The sequence below is a fragment of the Cynocephalus volans genome, chromosome 6 (assembly GCF_027409185.1).
Source record: "Cynocephalus volans isolate mCynVol1 chromosome 6, mCynVol1.pri, whole genome shotgun sequence".
NCBI classification, from domain to species: domain Eukaryota; kingdom Metazoa; phylum Chordata; class Mammalia; order Dermoptera; family Cynocephalidae; genus Cynocephalus; species Cynocephalus volans.
Genome location: NC_084465.1, coordinates 142094656 through 142117763, shown reverse-complemented (window position 1 = coordinate 142117763; position 23108 = coordinate 142094656). Strand labels below are relative to the sequence as shown.

At 38.2% G+C, this 23108-nt stretch overlaps 1 protein-coding gene across 1 annotated transcript in view; it reads left to right on the top strand.

The window, feature by feature from the left end:
* C6H10orf67 (chromosome 6 C10orf67 homolog) overlaps positions 1-23108 on the top strand; it is a 131673-nt gene that overhangs the window by 80429 nt on the left and 28136 nt on the right. The window contains 3 exon segments of the mRNA XM_063101142.1: positions 9977-10030; positions 10830-10909; positions 10984-11049. Coding sequence (XP_062957212.1) covers positions 9977-10030; positions 10830-10909; positions 10984-11049 — 200 coding nt within the window.

Below are 23108 nucleotides of genomic sequence, written 5' to 3'. Positions count from 1 at the left end.
CCTGAATATCGGGTCATCTGGCTAGAGTCCTGACACTGTCCAGACTTGTGTCTTTTCCCCAGAAGACTGAGCATTTGACATGCTGTCACTCATCCTGACTGCCTTTATTGCATATGCCAGTTCTGCTGCTTGGTGCTGTGCACTGTCACAGAACTGCTTCCACGTCGATGCTTGCCAGAGTCAAGCTTAGGTGGAACCGCTTTGGACACTGGTGGTGGACTACTAGCTGCCCTCTTTGGATCCAGCTCTACCAATTTGTCAGTTTCTCTGACCTGGGTCTCTTTAGCCCTAGTCTCTCCACATACTGACTTTCTCCTCCAACCCTGGATATAAGGCTATACAGGTTAAGTATCCCTCGTCTGAAATGCTTGGAACCAAAAGTGATTTTGAATTTCAGATTTTTTTTGGATTTTGGAATATTTGCATGTACACAGAGATATCTTGCAGATCGCACCCAAGTCTAAACATGAAATTCATTTATGTTTCATATATAACTTATACACATAGTCTGAAGGTAATTTTATACAATATTTTTAATAATTTTGTGCATGAAACAAAGTTTGTGTACATCAAACCATCAGAAAGCAAAGGTGTCAATATCTCAGCCACCCACGTGAACAATCTGTGATTGTTTGGCGAGACTATTATTCCTGATTCTGAATTTATATTCTACCCATAAGCAATTATTTTCTTACACTTATTCACACAAAAGTACTTAACAGTGAAAAATATGTCATTCCATTAATACAGTGAAAAAATCATGTGTTCAGGGTAACTAAGCAGCACAGTAACATCCCTGTATCGGCTGCTAAACGGGAGCAGCAACAAGCAGCGGCAGGCCTTCAGTCTCCACCTATGATGTTGTGTTTGATGAAAACTTTACTGTTCACTGTATTTTGGTTTTTTAGGTGAGAAGAAACATCAGAAGCAGTTGAGGGACCAGAAATGGGTCCTTTAGGGATGAGAAGGCATTCTTCTGGATGGCATTTTAAAATGTTTCCTCCAGAGTCATCTGTCTCATGAAGTCTCTCTTTGCTTTTATAAACTGACGTGATTTCTTGTTCTGTTATGAATGCGTGCTGCTCTAGTCCTATAACAAGCCCATCACACATTTTCACGATGTCATCTATAGGCACTTTTTCTGCAGTGCTAACATCATCTTCATTGTAAAATGAAGATGCCTGTAAGAAGGTTGAGTATCCCTTACCCAAAATGCTTGGGACCAGAGGTGTGGAATTTTCCACTTCTGGCATCATGTTGGCACTCAAAAAGTTTTGGATTTGGGGGCATTTTGGATTTCATATTTTTGGATTAGACATGATTAACCTGTATGAGTTAGAACACATCAATTTTTTAAAGAAATGTATTTTTATGAAGGTTGTTTCTTAAACTTTTCTTCATTTCATACCTCTTTTTATTTTCCTTAATGTAATCTCTGCTTGTTCATCAAGAAAACTGAATGTATTAGAGAAAAGTTGTTTATTTTCCCTTATCTATTGGTCTATTACGTATTACTTCCATCTGCATATCTGAACAACCTTCAATAGCCAGTAATATCTCACTGAGTTGATTTAATGCTAGCCAAATGCAAAGAGTTCTTAAATTTTGTTAGCCTACGCAGCTTAATTAGGAGAAAATGATACACTTTTGTTTAAGCTTTTACAAAATCTTAAAAATAGCTTGAAGATCTCCTTCACCAATCTCAGTGTTGGACTTATTTCTCTGCTGAATAGGTATATTCAGCTGTTGGAATATATACATATATATATTTCAGCCACTGGATTAATTGGACTCCATAACACTTCACGGCATTTGTTATAGATAATTCCTTTTTTCTATTCCAGATTTATAACTCCATTTTCTATTCCAGATGTGATATAGAAAAAAGGAGTTATCTACACTACATTCAATGCCATGAAGCATTGCAGAGTCCATTTAATCCAACGGCTAAAAGTATGCAGTGAATATTTATTTGGATTCATGCCACCAGAATTGATAAGCATGAGCCTAAACAGAGGCTCATACACTCAACAGAGTGTAATTCTGTCTCCATAGTTGAGAATATGCAAGTGAATTCCACTTAAAATACATAACATTTCTATCAGGTTTACATTAAGTAAAACATAAGCATGTCTTTAAAGGTAATTTTTTGTATTATAATTAGAAATATTTTAATACCAATATTTAGATTCTTATGTAACCACTGAAAAAACTAGGAGAACAAAAATTAGTAAAGCAACAAAAAAAGATTTCAGATTGAAGCATCCACACAGCTTGTTGATAAGTGGTCAGTAAGAAGCCACTGCAGTTTGTAGGAACCTCTGGAAACCTCCCACCAACTAGCTTAGTCTTCAGCAGTAGACAGTGTTTTTTAAGGGGTCCCCAGAAAACCACTATCTAACTCATATTTGTCCATGCATCTTGCTCCAAATATCACTGGATAATTATTTCCAATGTTTGCATCAAAAGTTCAGTTCTTTGGAGTTCCTAACATGTTATATACTTAAAAAGTTTTAAACTTTAAAACAAATATTTTTATATAAAAAAATCAACATAATTTTTTACAGCAAGATTTGTATTTGACACCTCCATTTATACCATTTCTGGAGCTTTCATTTCTTTGTGTAGATAAGTTTCCATTCAATATCACATTACCTCTTCCTTTGGGTCTGCTGGCAATAAATTATCTTAGTTTTTGTTTCTGTCAAAAAAAATCTTTATTTTTTCTTCATTTTTGATAGGTATTATTCTGAGTATAGAAGTCAGGGTTGACAGTTCTATTTTCTGTTAATACTTTGAAGACGTGACTCCACTGTCTTTGGCTTGCATAATTTATGACAAGAAGTCTGCTGTAAATTTTAATTTTATTTCTCTGTCTGTAATGTGTTTTTTATTTTGGAATGACTTCAAGAATTTGTTTTTATCTTTGTTTCTCAACAGTTAGATTAAGATGTGTCTTCAGGTGTTTGTTGTCTCCTCCCCTTTTATTTTTATTTCTATTTATCCTGATTGAGCTTTTAAAATTTGTGATTTGATGTCTCATTAACTCCTAACCATTATCTTCAGTGATATCTTTGCCTTCAATTATGTCTATGTTAGACTGTTTGATATTGTCCCATACTCTTGTGTGCTCTGCTCATTAATTTTGAACTACTTCCTTTTTGTTTCAGTCTGAGGAATCCCTTTTGACCTACCTTCAAATTTGCTGATTGTTTTCCTCAGCTGCATTAAGTCTACTGATGAGCCCGTTAAAAAAATTCTTCATCTCTGTTGCTATCTTTTTGATTTCTGGTATTCCCATTTGACTCCTCTTTACATTTTTCTACCTCTCTGCTGAAAATCCCTATCTACTGTTTATCGTGCATGTTATTCATCTTTTCTCTTAGGTTCTTAAAGATTTTGATTATAGTTATTTTAAAGTCCTCATCAGATAGTTCCAACATCTGGCTCATCTTTGAGTCTGCTTCTGACGATTGCTTTGTCTTCTAACAATAGGGTTTTATTTCCTTTTTTTTTCTTCTGTCTCATATTTTTTTATTGATTGCTGGACATTAGAATAGTAGACTAGTAGAGGCTGAAGTAAATTGTATGAGGGTACTTCAAAAAGTCCATGAAAAAAATCAAATTAAAAGACAATATGAATCTTTCCATGAACTTTAAAAAATATCCTCATATTTGCATCTGGAAATGGCATGCCTCTTGTTATATCAGACTGCAATTGTGAGAGGTTGAGCCAGCCTAGCCAGAAGTTGAGTTGAGTTGAGCTTGATTGTTGCTATGGTTCTCTTTAGTGGACCAAAGCCTTGATATTCCTTTTGTGGTGGGTATGTGCTTAGCGTGGGAGCTAGGGTAACAGAGTACACTTTTCTGTATGTTGATCCACCCTCAACTTTTAGCAGAACCTGTCCACTTGTGTCATAGAGCAGGTATTTCTCCATGCACTTATCCCTCCTTCAGTCGTAGATTATTATTGCTTGGTACTCCATGAGAGGGCAGAATGGAAGGGTTCTCTGTCATCTTAATCTGAATTCAGTCTTTGGGAAGAGCTGTGTGCCTGGCCCTCAAAGGTGGGCTTTCTTAGCATTTCTGCTTCTCCTCCTTGTGGCAGTCTGTCTCTGCCTTGTATCTGAAGTTGGTCTTGGACAGGAGTTTTATCCTCCCTGCGGTAGTAGGAAACCTCCACTTGGAATTGGTATAGAATCTAAGGCCCAAGAGAAAGAGCATGTTTCTTTTATTTTTCTCTTTGACATAATATGTCTTCATCTGGACCCTGTGAGCAAGAGCTTTGCTGCCCTCCGCAATGGTGGAAAACTTTTCATTCCATTTATCTTGACTGAGAAGAAAAGGCCTGGTAGAAGCAAGAGGGGCTTCGTACCTAACACCTTTCACAGTGTCAACCACTGATCACCTTCTTTGAGTCTGATTGGCCAGAGAGTTTGTTTCTTTTCTGCCAGGGGCTTATGACTTTTGCTTCCTAGGATGGAAGGGCCCTGGGTAGGTGCTTTCTCTCATAATAGCAGCTGATTCCCTACCTCAAGTCTGCACCATCAACAATGACTCTCTTCAAAATTGCTCTGTCCTCAATTTTTCTCATAAAAAATAGGGAACAGGAAAAAAAAAGGCTCGTGTGAACTCCCCTTTTAACATGTACCCCCAGCTACTTCAGACTGCTCTGCAAAGTCATACCTGGTCTTCGGAAGTGTTTTGTATTTTAGCTCATTCTTCTTAACTGCTGTGTTAAAACTGAAATGGTGCTTCATCTGTAGATGAGTCAGTCCATGTGTCTCATGTGTCATTGGAGGGGCTTGCTCCTCTTTGGAATCCAGGTTATCTGGGTGTGACCTAAGTTCTCTGATGGATTTGAGAAACGTTTTAATTTTGTAATTTATATGGATTTTTCTTGTTAGTATTGGAGTGGTATTTTTTCTCTTTCAAAGGGGGAGCCAGGGGCCGAGCCCGTGGCGCACTCAGGAGAGTGCGGCGCTGGGAGCGCAGCGATGCTCCTGCTGCGTGTTCGGATCCTATATAGGAAAGGCCGGTGCGCTCACTGGCTGAGTGCCAGTCACGAAAAAAGACAAAAAAAACCCAAAAAACAAAGGGGGAGCCAGAAGTCTGAAAGTTTCTTATGAAACTGATAGAAACTTATACAAAATTTGCCCAATAAGAAATGACAAAAGAAAAAAGCTTAAAAAATCCTGCCATCCAGAGATAACCACTGAAAACCTCTCGTGACCATTCTTTCAGACAATTCTTGATGCAAGTTTGCATATTCAACAAGACATGAGAAACATTGCTACATGCCACTGAATATATGCAACTATAGTCAAGTATGTGCAGTATTTCACTCCACAGAAATAGTACAATTTACTTAACAAATCCTTATTCATTTAGTACAGTTATGCCTCCCTGAGATATTGTTTCTCTTCTTTTGCTATTACGAGCAATGGATTCATCATCTTTAATAGAGACATTCCCATGATGGAAGTGTTCTGATTACAGATTTTTTAGATTAGATAGTTTGATAGAAGATATGTAGGCTGTTTCTGACTTCCTACAGTGAACAGGTCTATGACAGTTGAGCCAGGTGAGGAGATCAAGCCCATGTAGACTTTTGTGGCCTTCAGGGTCTTTGAGAAGACGTGCTTGAGATTCATGTATAGTCCAGATCAGCCTGAATTCTGTAGGGCTCCACAGCCCACTCATTCTGCCAAGATGCTTCATAGCCCCTTGGCAGACATAGAGTGGCATCCTTGGGGCACATCAAATGAGAAATGTCTTGTCCTATTTTTGAAAGATTTCCCTAGCTTAATGATTCTGTAAGAAGAAAATTCACAGTAATATATGCAGAGAAATATTTCGTTTTGACTTTTGGCCTTTGCAGTGATTAGTGCTTGACTGCATACAGCCTCATATCTTATTCTCAATGTTCCTAATTCCCAAGTCTCTTCTTTCTGAATCGTAAGTGCACAAAGCTGGTTACCTTCGTTTCATGTGCTTCTAACACCCCCTACATTCCCCAACTAACCACCACCCACTAATACATAAATAGTTTTTTGCTGGCTTGCTGGTTAGCTCACTTCGGAGAATGTGGAGTTGGTAACACCAAGGTCACGGGTTTGGATCCCTGTACCAGCCAGCTGCAAAAAATACCAACCAACCAACCAAACAAACAAACAAAAAAAAACATTGTTTGCTTGGAAGTAAAAAAAAAATGTTAATATAAAAGTCAAAATTAGTGAGGGAGGTTTTAGGGAGAGAAAATAATTTTTCTTCACAATGAGTTAGAAAGACTGTTTTGATAGTAATATAGTTAATGGTTTAAAGAAGAAAAAGGCAAGGAGGCAAAATACCTTTTATTAAACACAGAAAGAACTGCCAAAGTTTCAGAAAAGGGATGTTTTGAAGAAACATCCTGTTTAGGAGAAGTAGGAACATTCTATTTAGGAGAAATAGAAGAATGTAATGACTCGGCAAGAAAAAGAGAATGGGGATATGAGGATATGATAAGGAATTTGGTTGATTTTACGGCAGTTAATAAACATAACTGTGCTTCTATTACAAACTTTGACTGCTGATTAATAATTTAGAAGATTATATTAATTAAAATTTAAAGTCTTAAGTGCTAACAAATTTAAGAATCATAACCTCTGTTACAAATGAAACTTATTTCTTAATCTTATAAAATTTTATTTATAAACATACAAGATTACTTCAAAAAGTCCATGGAAAAGTAGAATTAAAAGACAATAGGTAACTCCAAGGTCATGGATTCAGGTCTCCATACTGGCCAGCAGCCAAAAATAAAAAATAAAAATAATAGGAATCTTTCCATGAACTTTTTGAAGACCGCTCATATATACAAATTCAAAAGAAAATAAGAAATATCTATAATAAATTATTTAGAAGCACAAAATATTATCTTTACAATTACTTAATTTACATTTTCCTACTTAGGAAGTTAATTACTTTCGTATTAATATTACTATTCATTTTTACCTCTGTCTATTGTTTAACAGTCCAATGTTTGCACCTGTCAATGAAGTTACCACACAAAGACCAGTATGTGTATTCCAGAGAAAGTGGAATGTCAGCAGCTGGCAAAACAAAATGACAGTTTAATGTGGACAGAGCCAGGATTCAGTATAACGTGCTGTATCAAAGTTGAAAGTTCAACTCAAACCAGAGAGCAAACACTCTAGTCTCCATGTGGCACTTTTTCTTTTTGCTTTTTTTTTTAAATGAAAGGAGACTCTATATTTGTCATTGCAATAGTATTGTCTTTTAGAGAGATTGAATAATTATTTGCTTTGCAGAAGATATGCTTCAGCACAGTCTTATCTCTAGCTATTACCTAGTTGATCATTACATGAGAGTCAGAAAAAAAGGAGCCTTAAAAATTAAAACTAATTTTTATTGTACATAAATTAAAATGCAGAATTTTAAAATCAATTTTTGATCACTGATGTGACTTTGGATATTGTGAAATAAAAAGAAATGTCTTTCTACGTGGAAACTTATTTTCTTTTACCAGTTTGTTTTTCTAATTTTCTGGAGATTAATTTTTTTTAATTCAGGTTAATTTTTTCCCTCTAGTATATGGGTAAATGCCCCCAAAGCCTTGGGACTCTTACCCCAGTGATTTCTTTGGTCTACTGTTAACCACATGGCAGTGAACTCATTCTGTACCACTTGTGCCCCGGGGCAGAGAGGCGGTTCCAATGGATTGTGCCCTTTGTTTGAAAACAAATAGGCAGAAGCATCCCAAAAAGTGCCTGCCTTGTGTCATTTTGGTGATTCCTACTTTTCTGAGGCCAAGGGAAGCTAATGATAACCAACGCCTTTTGCTGCTTTTGTTAAATTGGTGTTCTTGTGCCTTAGACTTTCTTTTTGGTTAGTTTCCTGTCAGGTAGGCCTTGGGATGGCTGAATCCCTGTGCTGATGGGGGTAGGAGATAGTTTCTTTTAGGACGTTTGAGAAACCATGTAGACAACTAAGGGAACCGTTATTTGGGTAGTTCTAGGGTCACCAAAGGGCTCTCCAGGATTGTGGGTACTGAGGGAGTAGGAGTTAGAGTTTAGAGAACTAAGGTTAGAGCAATAGGTTAGGGTCCAGGTTCAGGATTAAATCAGTCCTGAGTATTCTACCAGCCACAGGTAAATCAGAACTGGAGGTCAGCCATGCCTGGAACACAGGCTTCCATCCCTGACCTTTTGCTCTTCTCTGTCTATAAATTTCATGAATGGCCTTATCCCAGTCTTTAGCTTCAACTGATATACCAATGACTTCCAAATTATGTGAGGGTATTTGAAAAAGTTTGTGGAAAATTTTTTTTGTGAAACTGAAAGATAATACAAACTTTTCCATGAACTTTCTGAAGTACCCTTGTATCTTTGGGATTGACCCCTCTCCCAAATTCTAAGCTCTTGTCCCAGTTGTCTATTGTACGGGTACTTCAAACTCAAAGTGTTTGAATATGAATCTACCAAATTCTTTCTTATTAAAAAAAAAAAATAAGAAAGAAAGAAAAACTAAGCAGACAAAATTATTCCTGTTCCCATTGTTTTTTCTTATCTTAATGAATGGTATCTCATTTTCCATCTAGTTGCCTAGATACAAAAACTCCCAGCAGCTCTGCCCTCACTCAAGAAGTCCCCTAAATTCTCTCTCTTTCATAATTTCTCTCAAATCTGTCTTCTTTCCTTCAGCCCTGTTTTGTTTTCTGTTGTCTCTCTAGAGCTTAGAACAATTCTTGACACATAGGAGATGCATAGTAAACTTTAAGTGAATGAAAGAACAATTTAGTTATTTTTACACATGGCAGCTAATGTCAGCTGGATTCTCTCTGCCCCTCTCTGCCCCTTTATATTCGTTCAGATATAAGGTAAGTTGGCTCAAACCCACATTCTCTGCTTTGTAGTAGACTAAAGCATGTCCCATGATTTCTGCAGATGCCCTCTGGCAGTTACCTCGGGCTTGCTGGTTGACTCAGTTGGTTGGAGTACAGTGTTATAATACCAAGGTCAAGAGTTCAAGTCCCTATACATGCCAACCTCTAAGAACAAAATCAAATACAAAAACAATCTGACCCTGCAATTTCTATTAAAACCTCCCCCTCACATTACACTTTTGTATGTATAAGTTTGAGAAGGTTGAAGATGGTAAGTGATGGGGAAAGTTTACATCACCAAGATGCCGTTTCAAATTGAATATTGGACATCACCCCTGGGCATTGGTCACCTGCAGCCTAGCCCCTCCAGCCTCATGGCTTTCCCCTGGCCATTCTCTAGCTTCACCCCAGCCCTCACTTCTGACTGCTTGGGGAAACTCTAGGTTCCTTTTACTTCATTCTGCAAAACTATTCAGCTCTCTCTAACCCCTACTCCCTGACCTGGCTTCAGATACTCCTAGGCAAAGCCAACTCCACCAAGATAGGCAACAGATCAAGGGCTCTTGGGGTCACAGAACCCACTAGAAGAAGGTAGTGGTGGTAATAAGTAGCAGCTTTTCTGTCTATTGTATAGAAATGTAGGGATCACTAACCAGGATGATGTTTATATTCAGTATACGAGTATTTTCTCACTTCTAAATAATCTGCCCTCCCCTCCACCAGAGAGGTATAGTAGTGAAAATTCATCGTAATTACCATTTCAATTAGTTTTTTAAGCTTGTGGTTTCATTGAATAATAACTGCCTGCTTCATTTTTTAAAAAGTAGAATGCTAAAATTTGACCAATAACTAGAGTAATGCATTTTTAAAAACATACGAAAATTGTTTTTAAGGGGCTGTCATTGTCCAATTGCAAATGCAATGTGTGAACACTGAACTTTATAAATTAGATAAGGCAGTGAAGACCCCTGGGGGGCGATGGTTGGCATATTTTAAAGTCTCAGTCGCCTTTCTAGAAGCTGCAGAAAAGCTGCATCTTTATGCAGTAATTTGAAATGTTATATTTATGTTGGTTTATTTTCTTGCCAGGTTGTATGTAAAATACCTGTTGAAGAAAATAAGGTGCAAGCAGCAGTGCCTAAGGTATGATAGTGACTAATATGACCATTATCACTCTTTTTTTTTTGCTGACCAGTAGAGAGATTGAACGCTGGACCTTGATGTTATCAACACCACACTCTAACCAACTGAGCTGACTGGTCAGATCATTATTAACCTATTTGTTGTTTATATTGGTGCTGCTGTTCTTAGGAAGCAATGACTTTGGAAGCTCCATTGAGAATCAGTCTTATGAAGAGACAGGACCTGATTGCCTGTGTAGTAAGAGTCTGGTTCATTCCTGCCACAACCAAAGAAATCTCTCGCATTCATGACACGCCAACAGTTTCACTGTTAGAGATTCATTCCCTTCTGTTAAAAACTTTGTCTTCTTGCAAAATACAAACAATATGCAAAAATGACATAAAGCTTTACGGTGATTGAGTTGGTTAAATCCTCTCCTGAGAACTATTTTGATAGAAAGAGGAAATAGAGTAATAAGGGGCAAGTGCTGCCCATGATGAGACGGAGAGGCAACAACAGAGGCGGAAAACAAGATCTACAAAGAGAAATGCTGGTGGGGAGAGTGGTGAGGTGATGACGATGCATTTTGGTTGCTTTGTAGTAGGATCTAGAGCTGGTTGCTTTTAAGTTCATCTTTACAGGGAATGGAGGTACGATTTATGGGAATTTACAAGTCAATGTAACTACCTGTTCTCTCAAGTTATTTTTATAGTAGTTAGAAGATACATGGTATTTAATAGAAATGGCCTTTTTTAGATTTATGGAGAAACATGGTATTGTATTCGTGTAATTAACTTTGTGATGTATTTTCTATTGAAAGTTTGAAGACAAAAGTGCTTTGGAGATGCAAATAGAAATATTAAAGGCTAATTTAGAAAACGAGAAGAAGAAGAGAGAAAGGTACTGGTGATAATGATTCTTAGTTGTTTCTTTGTCACTAATACAATATTTAACCATCTGTAAATTTGTTACAGGTTTAGGAGGGAAGCAGACAGGATGAACAAAATCTGGGAAAGGAAATTCTTTATTCTCAGGAACAGGTATAGTGTGGTGATATATAAATATATAAATTCTATTTATAAAAATGTGACTTGGAAGCCTCGCATTTTCTTTATATGTTAATTAATGTTAAATACCCTCATAAACTTTTAACAGAAAATGTAAAATAATTGACCTAAAATAGAAGAGTAATCAAAGCCACTTAAAAGAAAAATAACTTAAGACTGTTTCATTTCCTATTTCGGTGTTTCAACTTTACTTTTTTTAAACAGCTTTATTATGATATCATTTATATACGAGGGTACTGCAGAAAGTTCACGGAAAGATTCATATTACCTTTCAATTCTATTTCTCACAAACTTTTTGAAGTACCCTTGGATGGCTTTTGTGAATAATGCATTAAGTACATTAATTATGAATTTAATGTAATCCTTAGTAAAATACTAGCAAACTAAATCCAACAGCACGTTGTGTATATTTTATTGAGGACTACCACATCTATGTTCATCAGGGACACTGCCTTGTAGTTTTCTTGTATTATCTTTGTCTGGCTTTGGAATCAGGGTGATGCTGGCCTCAGAGAATGAGTTTGGAAGTATTCCCTCTCCTATTTTTTGGAAGAGTTTAAGAAGAGTTGGTATTAGATCTTTGAGCGTTTGGTAGAATGCACCCATGAAGCCATCTGGTCCTGGACTTTTCTTTGTTGCAAGGTTTTTGATTACCGATTCAGTCTCCTTGGTCGTTATTGGTCTGTTCAGGCTTTCTGTTTCTTTTTGATACAGTCTTGGTAGGTTATATGTTCCTAGGAATTTATGCATTTCCATTTACCCACCTAGGTTATCCAAATTGTGGCATATAACTGTTCATAATAGTCCTTTATGATCTCACAAATTATTTTTGGTTTTGGGGGGCCTTTAAAATTTTTTTGTTTTTAATTATTTTTGACACATAATAATTGTACATATTTATGGGTTGGCATCTGGTAAGGACCATGCCCTAGTGAATGGATTAATCCATTGATGGTTTAATGGTGGTCATGGGCATGTTTCTGATGGCTTTAAAAAGAAGAGCATGTGAGAAGCTCTCTCTAATGCCAAGCCATTCTTGCCATGTGACACCCTGCATTGCTATAGAGTCACCACCCACAAGAAGACAGCCCTCACCAGATGTGTTCCCTGGGCTTTGGACTTCCCAGCCTCTGGAACCATAAGCAATAAATATTGTTTTTTTACAAATTACCCAGTTTCAGATATTTGTGTTATAGGCAACAGAAACAGGCTAACAACAGATGCTACAACGTGTAGTGTTCAAATCAGACTATTAAACATATTCATCACCTAAAACATTTTTCATTTCATTGTGCTGGAAACATACAAAAGCCTCTCTTCTAGCCACTTGAAAGTATGCAATAAATTATTAACTGTAGTCACCCTGCAGTGCCATAGAGCACTAGAAATTATTCCTTCTATTTTGCTGTAATTTTGCGTCTTTTAACCAACCTCTCTCTATCCCCAACCCCCCTCTACTCCTCCCAGCCCGTGGTAACCACTATTTTACTCTCTACTTCTATGAGATTAACTTTTTTAGCTTTTGTGTATGAGTGAGAACATATGGTATTTATCTTTCTTATTTCATTTAACATAATGTCTTTCAGGCTCATCCATGTTCATCTGTTGATGAACACTTGGGTTGATTCCATAACTTAGTTACTGTAAATAGTGCAGCAATAGATATAGGAGTGTAAATATTTCTTCAATATATTGATTTTCTTTCCTTTGGATGTATGCCCAGTAGTAGGATTGCTAGATCACATGGTGTTTCTACTTTTAGGTTTTTTGAGGAACCTCCTTACTGTTTTCCATAATGGCTGTACTGCTTTGCATTCTCACCAACAATGTATAAGACTCCTTCACATCCTCACCAGCATTTGTTTTCTGTCTTTTTGATAATAGCCATTCTAACTAAAGCAAGATGATATCTCATTGTGGTTTTGATTTGCATTTCACTGATGATTAGTGATGTTAAGCATTTTTCAAAAACCTGTTGGCCATTTGTATGTCTTCATTTGAGAAATGTCCGTTCAACTCATTTGCCCATGTTTTAATTGAATTATTTATGGGTTGGTTTTTGTTTTTGTTTTGTTCTTTGCTGAGTTGAGTTTCTCATATGTTCTGGATATTAATCCTTTGTTGAATGGATAGTTTGTAAATATTTTCTCCCATTCTGCAGGTTGTCTCTTCACCCTTGATTGTTTCCTTTCCTATACAGAAACATTTTAGTTTGATATAATCCCATTTGTCTATTTTTGCTTTTGTTGCCTGTGCCTTCAAGGTCTTCTTCATAAAGTCTTTGCCCAGACCAATTTCTTAAGGTATTTCCCCTATGTTATCCTTTAGTAGTTTCATAGTTTCTGGTCTTACATGTAAGTCTTTAGTCCATTTTGAGTTGATTTTTGTATACTGTGAGAGGTTGTGGTCCAGTTTCATTCTTATGTATATTAATATATAGTATTCCCAGCACCATTTATTAAAGAGACTGTCCTTTACCCACTGAATATTCTTGGCACCTTTGTCAAAATGAGTTGACCATATATGCGTGGGTTAATTGCTGGGTTCCCTGTTTTTTTCCATTGGTCTGTGTGTCTGTTTTAATGCCAATACTATGTTGTTTTGATTACTACAGCTTTGTGGTATATTTTGAAGTCTATTAAAGCTTTCAGCCCATGAATGTGGGGAGTCTTTCAGTTTTTTTGTATCCTCTTCAATTTCTTTCATCTATGTCTTATAGTTTTCCTTGTAGAGATCTTTCACCCTTTGTTTAAACTTATTTCTAGGTATTATATATTTTTGCAGCTATGGTAAATGTGATTGCTTTTTGATTTTTTTTTTCAAGTAGTTCATTTTTGGTGTATAGAAATGCTACTGATTTTTTAATGCTGGTTTTGTATCATGCAACTTTACTGAATTTGTTTATCATGTCTAAGAGGTTTTTGGTGGTGCACTTAGGGTTTTCTATACATAAGATCATGTCATTTGCAAACAGGGACAATTTGACTTCTTTCTTTCTGATTTAGATGCCCTCCATTTCTTTCTCTTGCCTAATTGCTCTGGATAAGATTTCCTGTACTATGTTGAATGATAGTGGTGAAGGTGGGCATCCTTGTCTAGTTCCAGTTCTGAGAGGAAAAGCCTTCAACTTTACCCCATTCAGGGTGATGTTAGCTGTGGGTTTGTCACTTATGGCCCTTATTTTGTTGAGATACATTCCTTCTATACCTAGTTTCTTTAGAGTTTTTATTATAAATGAATGTTGAACTTTATCAAATGCTTATTCTGCATCTACTGAGATGATCACATGGGTTTTGTCCTTTATTCGGTTAATGTGTGTCATATTTAATGATTTGCATATGTTAAACCATCCTTACATTCCTGGGATAAATCTCACTTGATCATGGTGGACGATCTTTAATGTGCTACTGGTATTAGTTTGCTTGTATTTTGTTGAAGATTTTTGCATCTATGTTCATTAGGCATATTGGCCTATAGTTTTCTTTTATTGTTGTACCCTTGTCTGGTTTTGGTATCTGAGTAATGCTGGCCTCATAGAATGAGTTTGGAAGAATTCCCTGCTCTTAAACTTTCTGGAAGAGTTTGAAAGTAATTAATATTAATTCTTCTTTAAACAGTTGGTAGAATTCAGTGAAGCCATCAGGTCCTGGGCATTTTTTTAATAACAGACTTTTTATTACCAATTCAATCTTGTTACTTGTTATTGGTCTGTTAGGTTTTCTATTTTTTCCTGGTTCAATCTTGGTAGATTGTATGTGTCTAGGAATTTATTCATTTCCTCTAGGTTTTTCAATTTGTTGGTGTATACTTGTTAATAATAGTCTGTAATCATTCTTTGTATATCTGTGGTAGCAGTTGTAGTGTTTTCTTTTCCATTTATGATTTTATTTGTGTTTTTATTGGTTATGAATATTCATGAGATACAAAGCTGATGATTGTCACCCCTTGTGCTCAACATATGAAGGCTGGATCCATACTGGCAGCATGCACATTATTACCACAAATTGTGTTTGTACCCCATGTCCCCCACCCAATTGTTCCCAACCTCCCTCCCACTCCCCCCCTCCCCCACTCTATTTTGTAAACCAAAGTATGTTCTCTCCCTCTGCAAGTCCAATGCATGACTGTGGACTTTCTTTCCTTCCTTCTTTCTCTCTTAGCTCCCACTTATGAGTGAGCACATGTGGTGTTTATCCTTCCGTGCTTTGCTTATTTTGCTCAACATAAGTTTCTCCAGGCTCATCCATGTTGTTGCAAATGGGAGAATTTCATTCTTTTTTATGCCAGAGTAGTATTCCATGGTGTATATATACCACAGTTTCCTGTTAGTTGGAAATTTAACATGGCATGATTTAGCTTCTTTCGCTTTCTCATTGGCAGTTTTGTTCTAACAGTGGGTTTTGCTCTTTCTTATGTATTTGTGATAGTGGTCACCATTATTCAGATTCCATATGAAGGACCCCCTGAGAATTTCTTGCAGGGCTAGTTCTGTGGTGGTGAGCTCCCACAACTTTTCTTTGTCTGGGAAATACACTATTTCTCCATCATTTCTGAAGGAGAGCCTTGCTGGGTAAAGAATTCTTGACTGGCATTTTTTTCTTTTAGTATTTTGAATATATCATTCCACTTTTCTTCTGGCCTGTAGGGTTTCAGTTGAGAAGTCTGCTGTTAGTCTGATGGGGGCTCCCCTATATGTGACTTTATGCTTTTCTCTTGCTGCTTTTAGAATTCTCTCTTTGTCTTTGAGCTTTGCAAATTTAAGTATAATGTGTCTTGGGGAGGATCTTTTTGGATTGAATCTGTTTGAGGACCTTTGAGTTTCCTGGATCTGAAGGTCTGTATCTCTCCATACACCTGGGAAGTTTTCTGTTACTATTTCCTTTAATAGGTTTTCAATACCTTTTCCTTTCTCCCCAACTTCTGGAATACCCACAATTTGGATGTTAGAGCACTTGAGGTTGTCTGCTCTTAGACTTTCCTTATTATTTTAAATTCTTTTTTCCTTTTCTTTGGTCTGCCTGGGTTATTTCCAAAAGACCATCTTCGAGATCTGAAATTCTTTCTTCTGCTTGCTCTTCCCTGCTGCTCAAGCTCTCTGCTGTGTTTTTTATTTCACTGAGTGGATCTTTCCTTTCTAGGAGTTCTGCTACACTCTTTTTTAAGGTTTTAATCTCTGTAGATTTCCTCCTTCATTTTCTGGATATTTTTTCTTGTTTCATTGTGTTCTCTAATTGAGTCTTCTTTTATTTCTTCAAGTTTTCTTAAGATCATTGTTCTGAATTCTTTTTCAGACATTTCAAGGATTCCCTGTTCCATGGAGTCTGATATTAGAGCATTACTGTATTCCTTCGGTGGTGTCATATCTTCTTGTTTATTTGTAGTTCTAGTATTTCTTTGTTGACATTTGGTCATTTGGTAGAGGTTTTGCTTCTTCTGTTACACTGAAGTTGGCTATGAGGATAAAGATTTCTTCCTCAATTTGTAGGCTTTATTGGTGACTCTTCTTATATCAGTGGCCCTGACTGCTACTGTGGTGGTGAATGATCTTTACTTGACAGTAAGTGTGGTAATGGCTATATTACACCACCTTGGGTTGTGTTTCAGAATCTGTGGCCATAGAGTAAGCCTCATAACTCACCCCTTGGTGGGTCATGCCATGGGTGCTGGTGCTTCCCTCCAAGTCCAAAGTGGGAGGGGAGGCCAATGCCACTGCACAGGTCTTGTTGGCTCAGCTCACCTCTTCTCAGGGCATGCCACAGGGAGCTGGAACATCCCTCTGGGTCCAAGGGGGGAGGGCTGGCCTGCACCACTGTGTGGGTCTCATCTTCTCAGCTCACCTCTCAGTGGGGCATGCCTCCCTCTAGGTCCTTTGTCTTATTTTTATTGGTTAGTCTAGCTAATGGTTTGTCATTTCATTTGTCTTTTCAAAAATACAACTTTTGGCTTCTTTTTTTTTAAGTCTCTTTTTTGTTTATTTCTCCTATGATCTTTATTATTCCTTTTTTTCTAGTAATTTTGGGTTTGGTCTGTTCTTGCCTTTCCATGCCTTGAAATGCATCATTTTTATACATTTTTGATCTATGTATTCATTGCTATAAACTCACCTTATAATACAGCTTTTGCTGTATCCCATAGGTTTTGGTATGTTGTGTTTCTATTTTCATGTGTTTCAAGAAATTCTTAAATTTCCTCTTAATTTCTTTATTGACACTTTGGTTGTTAGGAGTATGTTGTTTAACCTCCATGTATTTGTATAGTTTAGAAAGTTCCTCTTGTTATTGATATTTAGTTTTATTCCATTGTGGTAAGAAAAGATAATTGATATGATTTCAATTTTTAAAATTTGCTGAGACTTGTTCTGGGGCCTAACATATCATCAGTCCTGGAGAATATTCCATGTGCTGATGAAAAGAATGTGTATTCTATAGCTGTTGAATGAATTGTTGCTTAAATGTCTGTTAGGTCCATTTGGTCTATAGCGCAATTTAAATTCAATGTTTCGTCGTTGATTTTCAGTCTAGATGATCTGTCCAATGCTGAGAGTTGAATGTTAAAGTCCACAACTATTATTGTACTGGAGTCTATCTCTGCCTTTAAGCTTAATGATATTTGCTTTATATATTTGGGTGCTCCAGTGCTGGGTGCATATATATTTATAATTGTTATATCCTCTTCCTGAATTGATTATTTGACCTTTATTATTGTGACCTTCTTTGTCACGTTTTACTGTTTTTAAGTTAAAATCTATTTTATCTGATATAAGTATAGCTACTCCTGCTCACTTTTGGTTTCTGTTTGCATGGTATATCTTCTTCCATCCCTTCACTTTCAGACTATGAGTGTCTTTACAGGTTAAGTGAATTTTTTGTAGGCAGCATTTGGCTGGATATTGGTTTTCAGTGATATCTGTGGGTTCCCCAGTGACCTAGGCTGTAGAAGTTTGTGGCAGTGACAGCAGTGGTATAGGTCATTATGGCCTTTGGTAGAACAGGTGCTTTCAGGATCCTCCTATTCACATTTACCCCACAGTGGGAAGACTTAGCCAAGGGGATTCCTCTTGGTGTCAGATCTGTCACAACCTACAAGGAGTAACAGCAATTCTGGGTTCCAGGTGCAGGTGCTTGGAGTAACTGTGGAACTGGGGTCCTAGGCTCAGGCTCTCAAGAACCTATTGTGGCACCTATATTTGGAGGTGCAGTTATACCTTCTGTGGCAGAGTTGTATGTTGAGTGCTGACAGAGCCAGGATCTGTGGCTCTAGAGCACCACCTGGCAGCTTGGGCCTTGGGGGCTGGCTTATTACTGTGACTTTGACCTTGGGGGGCAGGACACAGCACTGGCCAAACTCTGGGGTAGAAGGTGTGTTCTGGAGGTTTGGGCCTGGAGAGCAGTGTGCAGCTGTAATGCAGGAACCAGAACCAATAGGGCTCAGTGGCCACAAATATTGCAGGGCTCAGCAGCCACTCAGATCACAGGAGATGAGATGCTCTGTAGTGGTGACTCTAGACCTTGGGATAGAGGACTGAGTATTATCCCAGACTCTATGAGACCATGTGCAGCTTCCATAAGAACTCCTGAATGGCAGAGTACAGCTGTCATTTGGGCCTTGGGGTGGGGGCAGAGCAATGCTGATTCAATTCCTCTGGAAAAGGTGTGTTGCAGCAGCTCAGACTCTAGGGGGAGATAGTCCAGCTGCAGGGAAGGAGGGTACTAAAGTTGTATGGCCCCTAGGGCAGGGTGTCTCAGCTCAGTCATTGCTGTTTCCCTGTGACATGATACTACCTCTGCTCAGCCCTGGGATGTGCAGCTGCTCAGTTTGGCCAAGTTGACACAGGGGGGCAGGCTGCAGAAGCAACAGGGTCAAATAGATGAAGCACTTCTGCATGGCAGCATTTCCTCAAGAGAGAGTGTGCATTTTCAGCTCCAGTATGAGAAGGTGGTGTGCAGTTGCAGCTGGGAGAGGTAAATGGAGAAGCTCCACCAAAGTGTTCTTCTCTAGAGGAAGTACACAGCTTTAGTTCAGGCCCCTAGGGGCAGGGCAGGGCAGCAACTGGAAGGGACAGATGGAGCAGCTCTGCCCTGGCACTGATTTCCCTGGAGGGAGTGCATAGCTTCAATTCTGGGTTGAGGGGGCAGGGTGCAGCCACGACTAGGAGGGGTAGTTGGAGAGGCTCCACCACCACTTAGCACCATGGGGTAGGATGTAACAGCTGTTCACAGCTTGACTTTGGGACACCTGACCACTGGGCAGGGGCAGTTCTGTGGCAGCTTAGTCTCTAGGATTAAGGCGTGCTGTGGCCACTCACCTCTGGAGTAAGAATCTCTCCAGTAGTGGTTCCAGTTCCATGATGGCACAGTAGTGTCATGTGCCACTGAGTGCAGGGCACAGTGTTGGCTTCTCTGGGGAAATACAACTGTGGGATCCCAGGCAGCTTCCTCAGCTGTGTTTAGTGCCTGTGAGGACTACAGAGGTCCCCAGTGGTGAGGACTGTATGTATGCAAGGTATTGATGGGGTTTTTGGAGTCCTTTTTCTTACCTTTTCCCCATGGAGAGCAGTTCCTCCTGGTTTCCAGCTGATCCCACTGGGAGATAGGATAGTGGAAGCAAGTTGGTTCTTTCCATTTCTATGTGGCTCTCCTGAGTTTCTGTGTTCATCAGAGTTTCTGTTAGTGCCTTAACGTACTCTGGCACTCTCCTTTGGCTATTTTTGTCAAAATGTAGTCATTTATTTGTTGCCTTGGCTGTCTTTGTGGGAGAGACAAGGACTGGGGTCTTCTAGTTGGCCATCTTGCTGACGTCACTCAGTGTTTCAACCTTAAAAATTCAGTAGGATGGACAGACTCTCTTGATACCTGATTTAGTCAGATCTATGTAGTCATCTTCCTTCATAGGGCTATTAAAACATCTTCCTGATCGTTTGCACATGATGATATATAGCAAGTCTGTATAGTCGTCATAAAACTGCTTTATATACTATATCCTCTACCATTTTCTTTTCCAGACAAAACAGCACCAACTCCTTAATATCTCAGATCTATTTTTTTTTTTTTTTTTTTTGGTAGCTGGCTGGTATAGGAATTGAACCCTGGACCTTGGTGTTATCAACACAAAGGAATTTTTACTCACTTAATCATTTAATTTCCTTTCCCTGTGTTATCTTTGTCTTTTCTAAAATGGAGAAAGTGAAACTAAAATTCCAAAAAGGCTAATAGCAATATCAAGTAGAGAAAATGCCTATTTTATCCTCCTTGTCCCAACATGTTAACATTTAAACTCTATATTCAATTCACTTTTTTCCTGCCATAATTTTCTTCAAATTCTCTTGTGTATCACCTGTTGACAATTCCTTTACAAGATTCTCTCATAGTCAAGCATCATCCAGGACACGATGGATTCAGTGTTGGTAGTATGTAGGTCAGTAGGACATGACATCATGGAATACAAATGCCCTATAGTTGCACTGCATTTCATAATGGTAAAATGTGGCACAATGTTCTGCTTTGCACTCCTACTTGTGTTTCACATATGTGCTAACTATTTTGTGCTCTGTAAAATGTGCATATTAATACCTGCCCTAACTACTTCATCTACTTATTACAAAGATAGAGTATAGATACAAGTAAAACAAATGAAAACTTAAATATGCCCTTAATCTCATTTCCCTGCATATGGATTTTGGATTATCCATGAAATTTACTAGAATGTCTTTCACTTACTTATTTCTGTGAGGTTCACTATCACCCTTAAGATTTACCTTTTTCTGTCGCTATGGGATCCATCCTATTCTTCAACAACCATTTGCAAGAGTGTATCAGTTTTACTTCAAATTAATTTGCTATTCCAAGAAGTTGACAATAGTATTTATTATTTTGGTCTTTGCAGATTTTATGCTGATATCTAAATACTTAGCATACCAGGAAGTATTAGTATATATTTTTTATATGTTTTCTCATTTAACCAATTAACTGGTGCATAATGGCTTATGTCTCCCTAGTTTGGTTAAATTACTAGGTGTAATATATGCAACAACATAGACAGTGTATTTATATAGAGTACTGCACCATGGTGTGGTATGGAGCTTAAACATATAGTCTGTGACTTGCGTGTACTAAAATGGTAATTTTATTTCATTGTAACTGATCCTAGATCAGGAGCACACATTTTTGTTCAGTAGAGGAAACTCTTCCCCTTAGCCAATCCAAGTGACAGTTCAATACAGTGATTTCTTAGCCAATTCATGATTTATATTCTGTCTCAGTCCCATTCAGAGCTTCATTTCCAAGCTCCGTTTCCATCCCTGTTGAGTTGGCTCTATTTCCAGGAAGATTAAATGTAAGCAGCACAGACAAAGGTGGGGACTAGTCCTTCCTTTTAGTGTGGCATGCCTGCCACAGCTGCTGATGTCATCATGGTTGTTTCTCTGAGTACACACGGTGGGTGTGCAGGTGTGGCACATCAGATCAGGAACAGATCCCTACCTGGCTGATGCCACAGTGAGGTAGCCACTCCCACCGCAACCTCAGGAAGCAGTCCACATTGTGGAAGGTGTGACTAAAGCTTACTGAATGATGGGAAAGCTCACTGAGGTGCCTCAAGCCAGACTGTTGAGCAGCAAACCAGCCACTGAAGTACCAGCAAAACTCACAGCAGGGTGGGCATCACCAGTCTCCCTTACATCACTGGCAGCTGCACCCTTCCTGCAGTAAGAAGGAAAAAGATTCACTGGAATCAGGAAGTGAAGCGCCTTCATCTTACAGTGTGGACTAGGAACTGGATGTATGGCAGAAATATGATCAGAGAGAGTACTCCATGTTTTTCATTTCTCAGTTCACCTCATGCCCGTTTCCAACTCTCCAGAGCAGGTAAAAGTGGAATAGGTACTTTTGCAAGGGAATGTGAGTGTCCTCAGCAGATCCAGGCAGCAGGGACTGAAGGGGAGAGCGGGAACCTCACCAGAACACGGGCAAGAAAAGACGAGCACGGATAAGAATCTCGGCCAGGCTTACCACAGCATTCAGACTTCACATTTACAGGATAGTACAATTAATGTATCCTTTCATTTATTTATTCATTCATGAATATTTACTAAGCACCTACTGGCTGGGTTTCAGACAGCTGGAAAAGTCAAAGACTGGCTACTGTAACCCTACTTGACATTTCAAGTTGGTGTGGGAGGTAACAGGTAGCATCCAAAGGAATAAGGAATCCAGTTGAACAAGTCATCCCTTGTGCTAAAAAGTAATTTGTCTTCAAGACTGGGGAGATTCATATCTCTTCTTGAAGAGGTTCACTCACTGGAGCAAAAGACAGTGTGCGTGTCACAGTGTGCGTGTCATTCAGTGTCTTTAAAATGGCAGTTACTAATTGTTAGTGTGTTAGGTGTGTATTGAACATGTACGCTAAGTGTTTTAGTTTACTAGTCATGTGCCACAGACAATGCTAATTTTACATGCATCAGAATCTTACTACAACTATAGATAGCAGTTAATATCATCAGCTCCCTTCTTCTCATGAAAAAACTGATGATCAGAGAAGTTGAATAATTTGTCAGAGTTCATGCAGCTGCAGAGTGGCAGATTCTGACATGGACACAGGTTTTTCTAACCCTAAAAGCCACTTTGCGCTTATTTTCTCTTATTTTCTTTTTTTAGTTATTTTAAAACTTTATCTTATTTGACACTGAATACATAGAAAAAGATATTTTAGTCATATTAGTACAATATAAAGCAGTACAATATAAGTGAAGGGAATACCTGTGTCCTTGCCACACAGGTAAAGAGAGCATTAGCATTAGTTTCATAGACCCTGTACGCCCATCCAGCACCTCCTGCTTCTCTTTTGTCCAAAGTAGCAACTATTGCGAATTTAATGTCGATCATTTCCTTGTGGGAAGGTTTTAAATAACATTTAATTTGTTAAGTAGATATTAAGAGTTTTCCAATTTTCTGTTGCTTCTTCTAATAGCTTTGATAATTTATGTTGTCTTTTTTATTTTTTAGGAATTTTCCCGTTTCGTCAAATTGTCAGACATT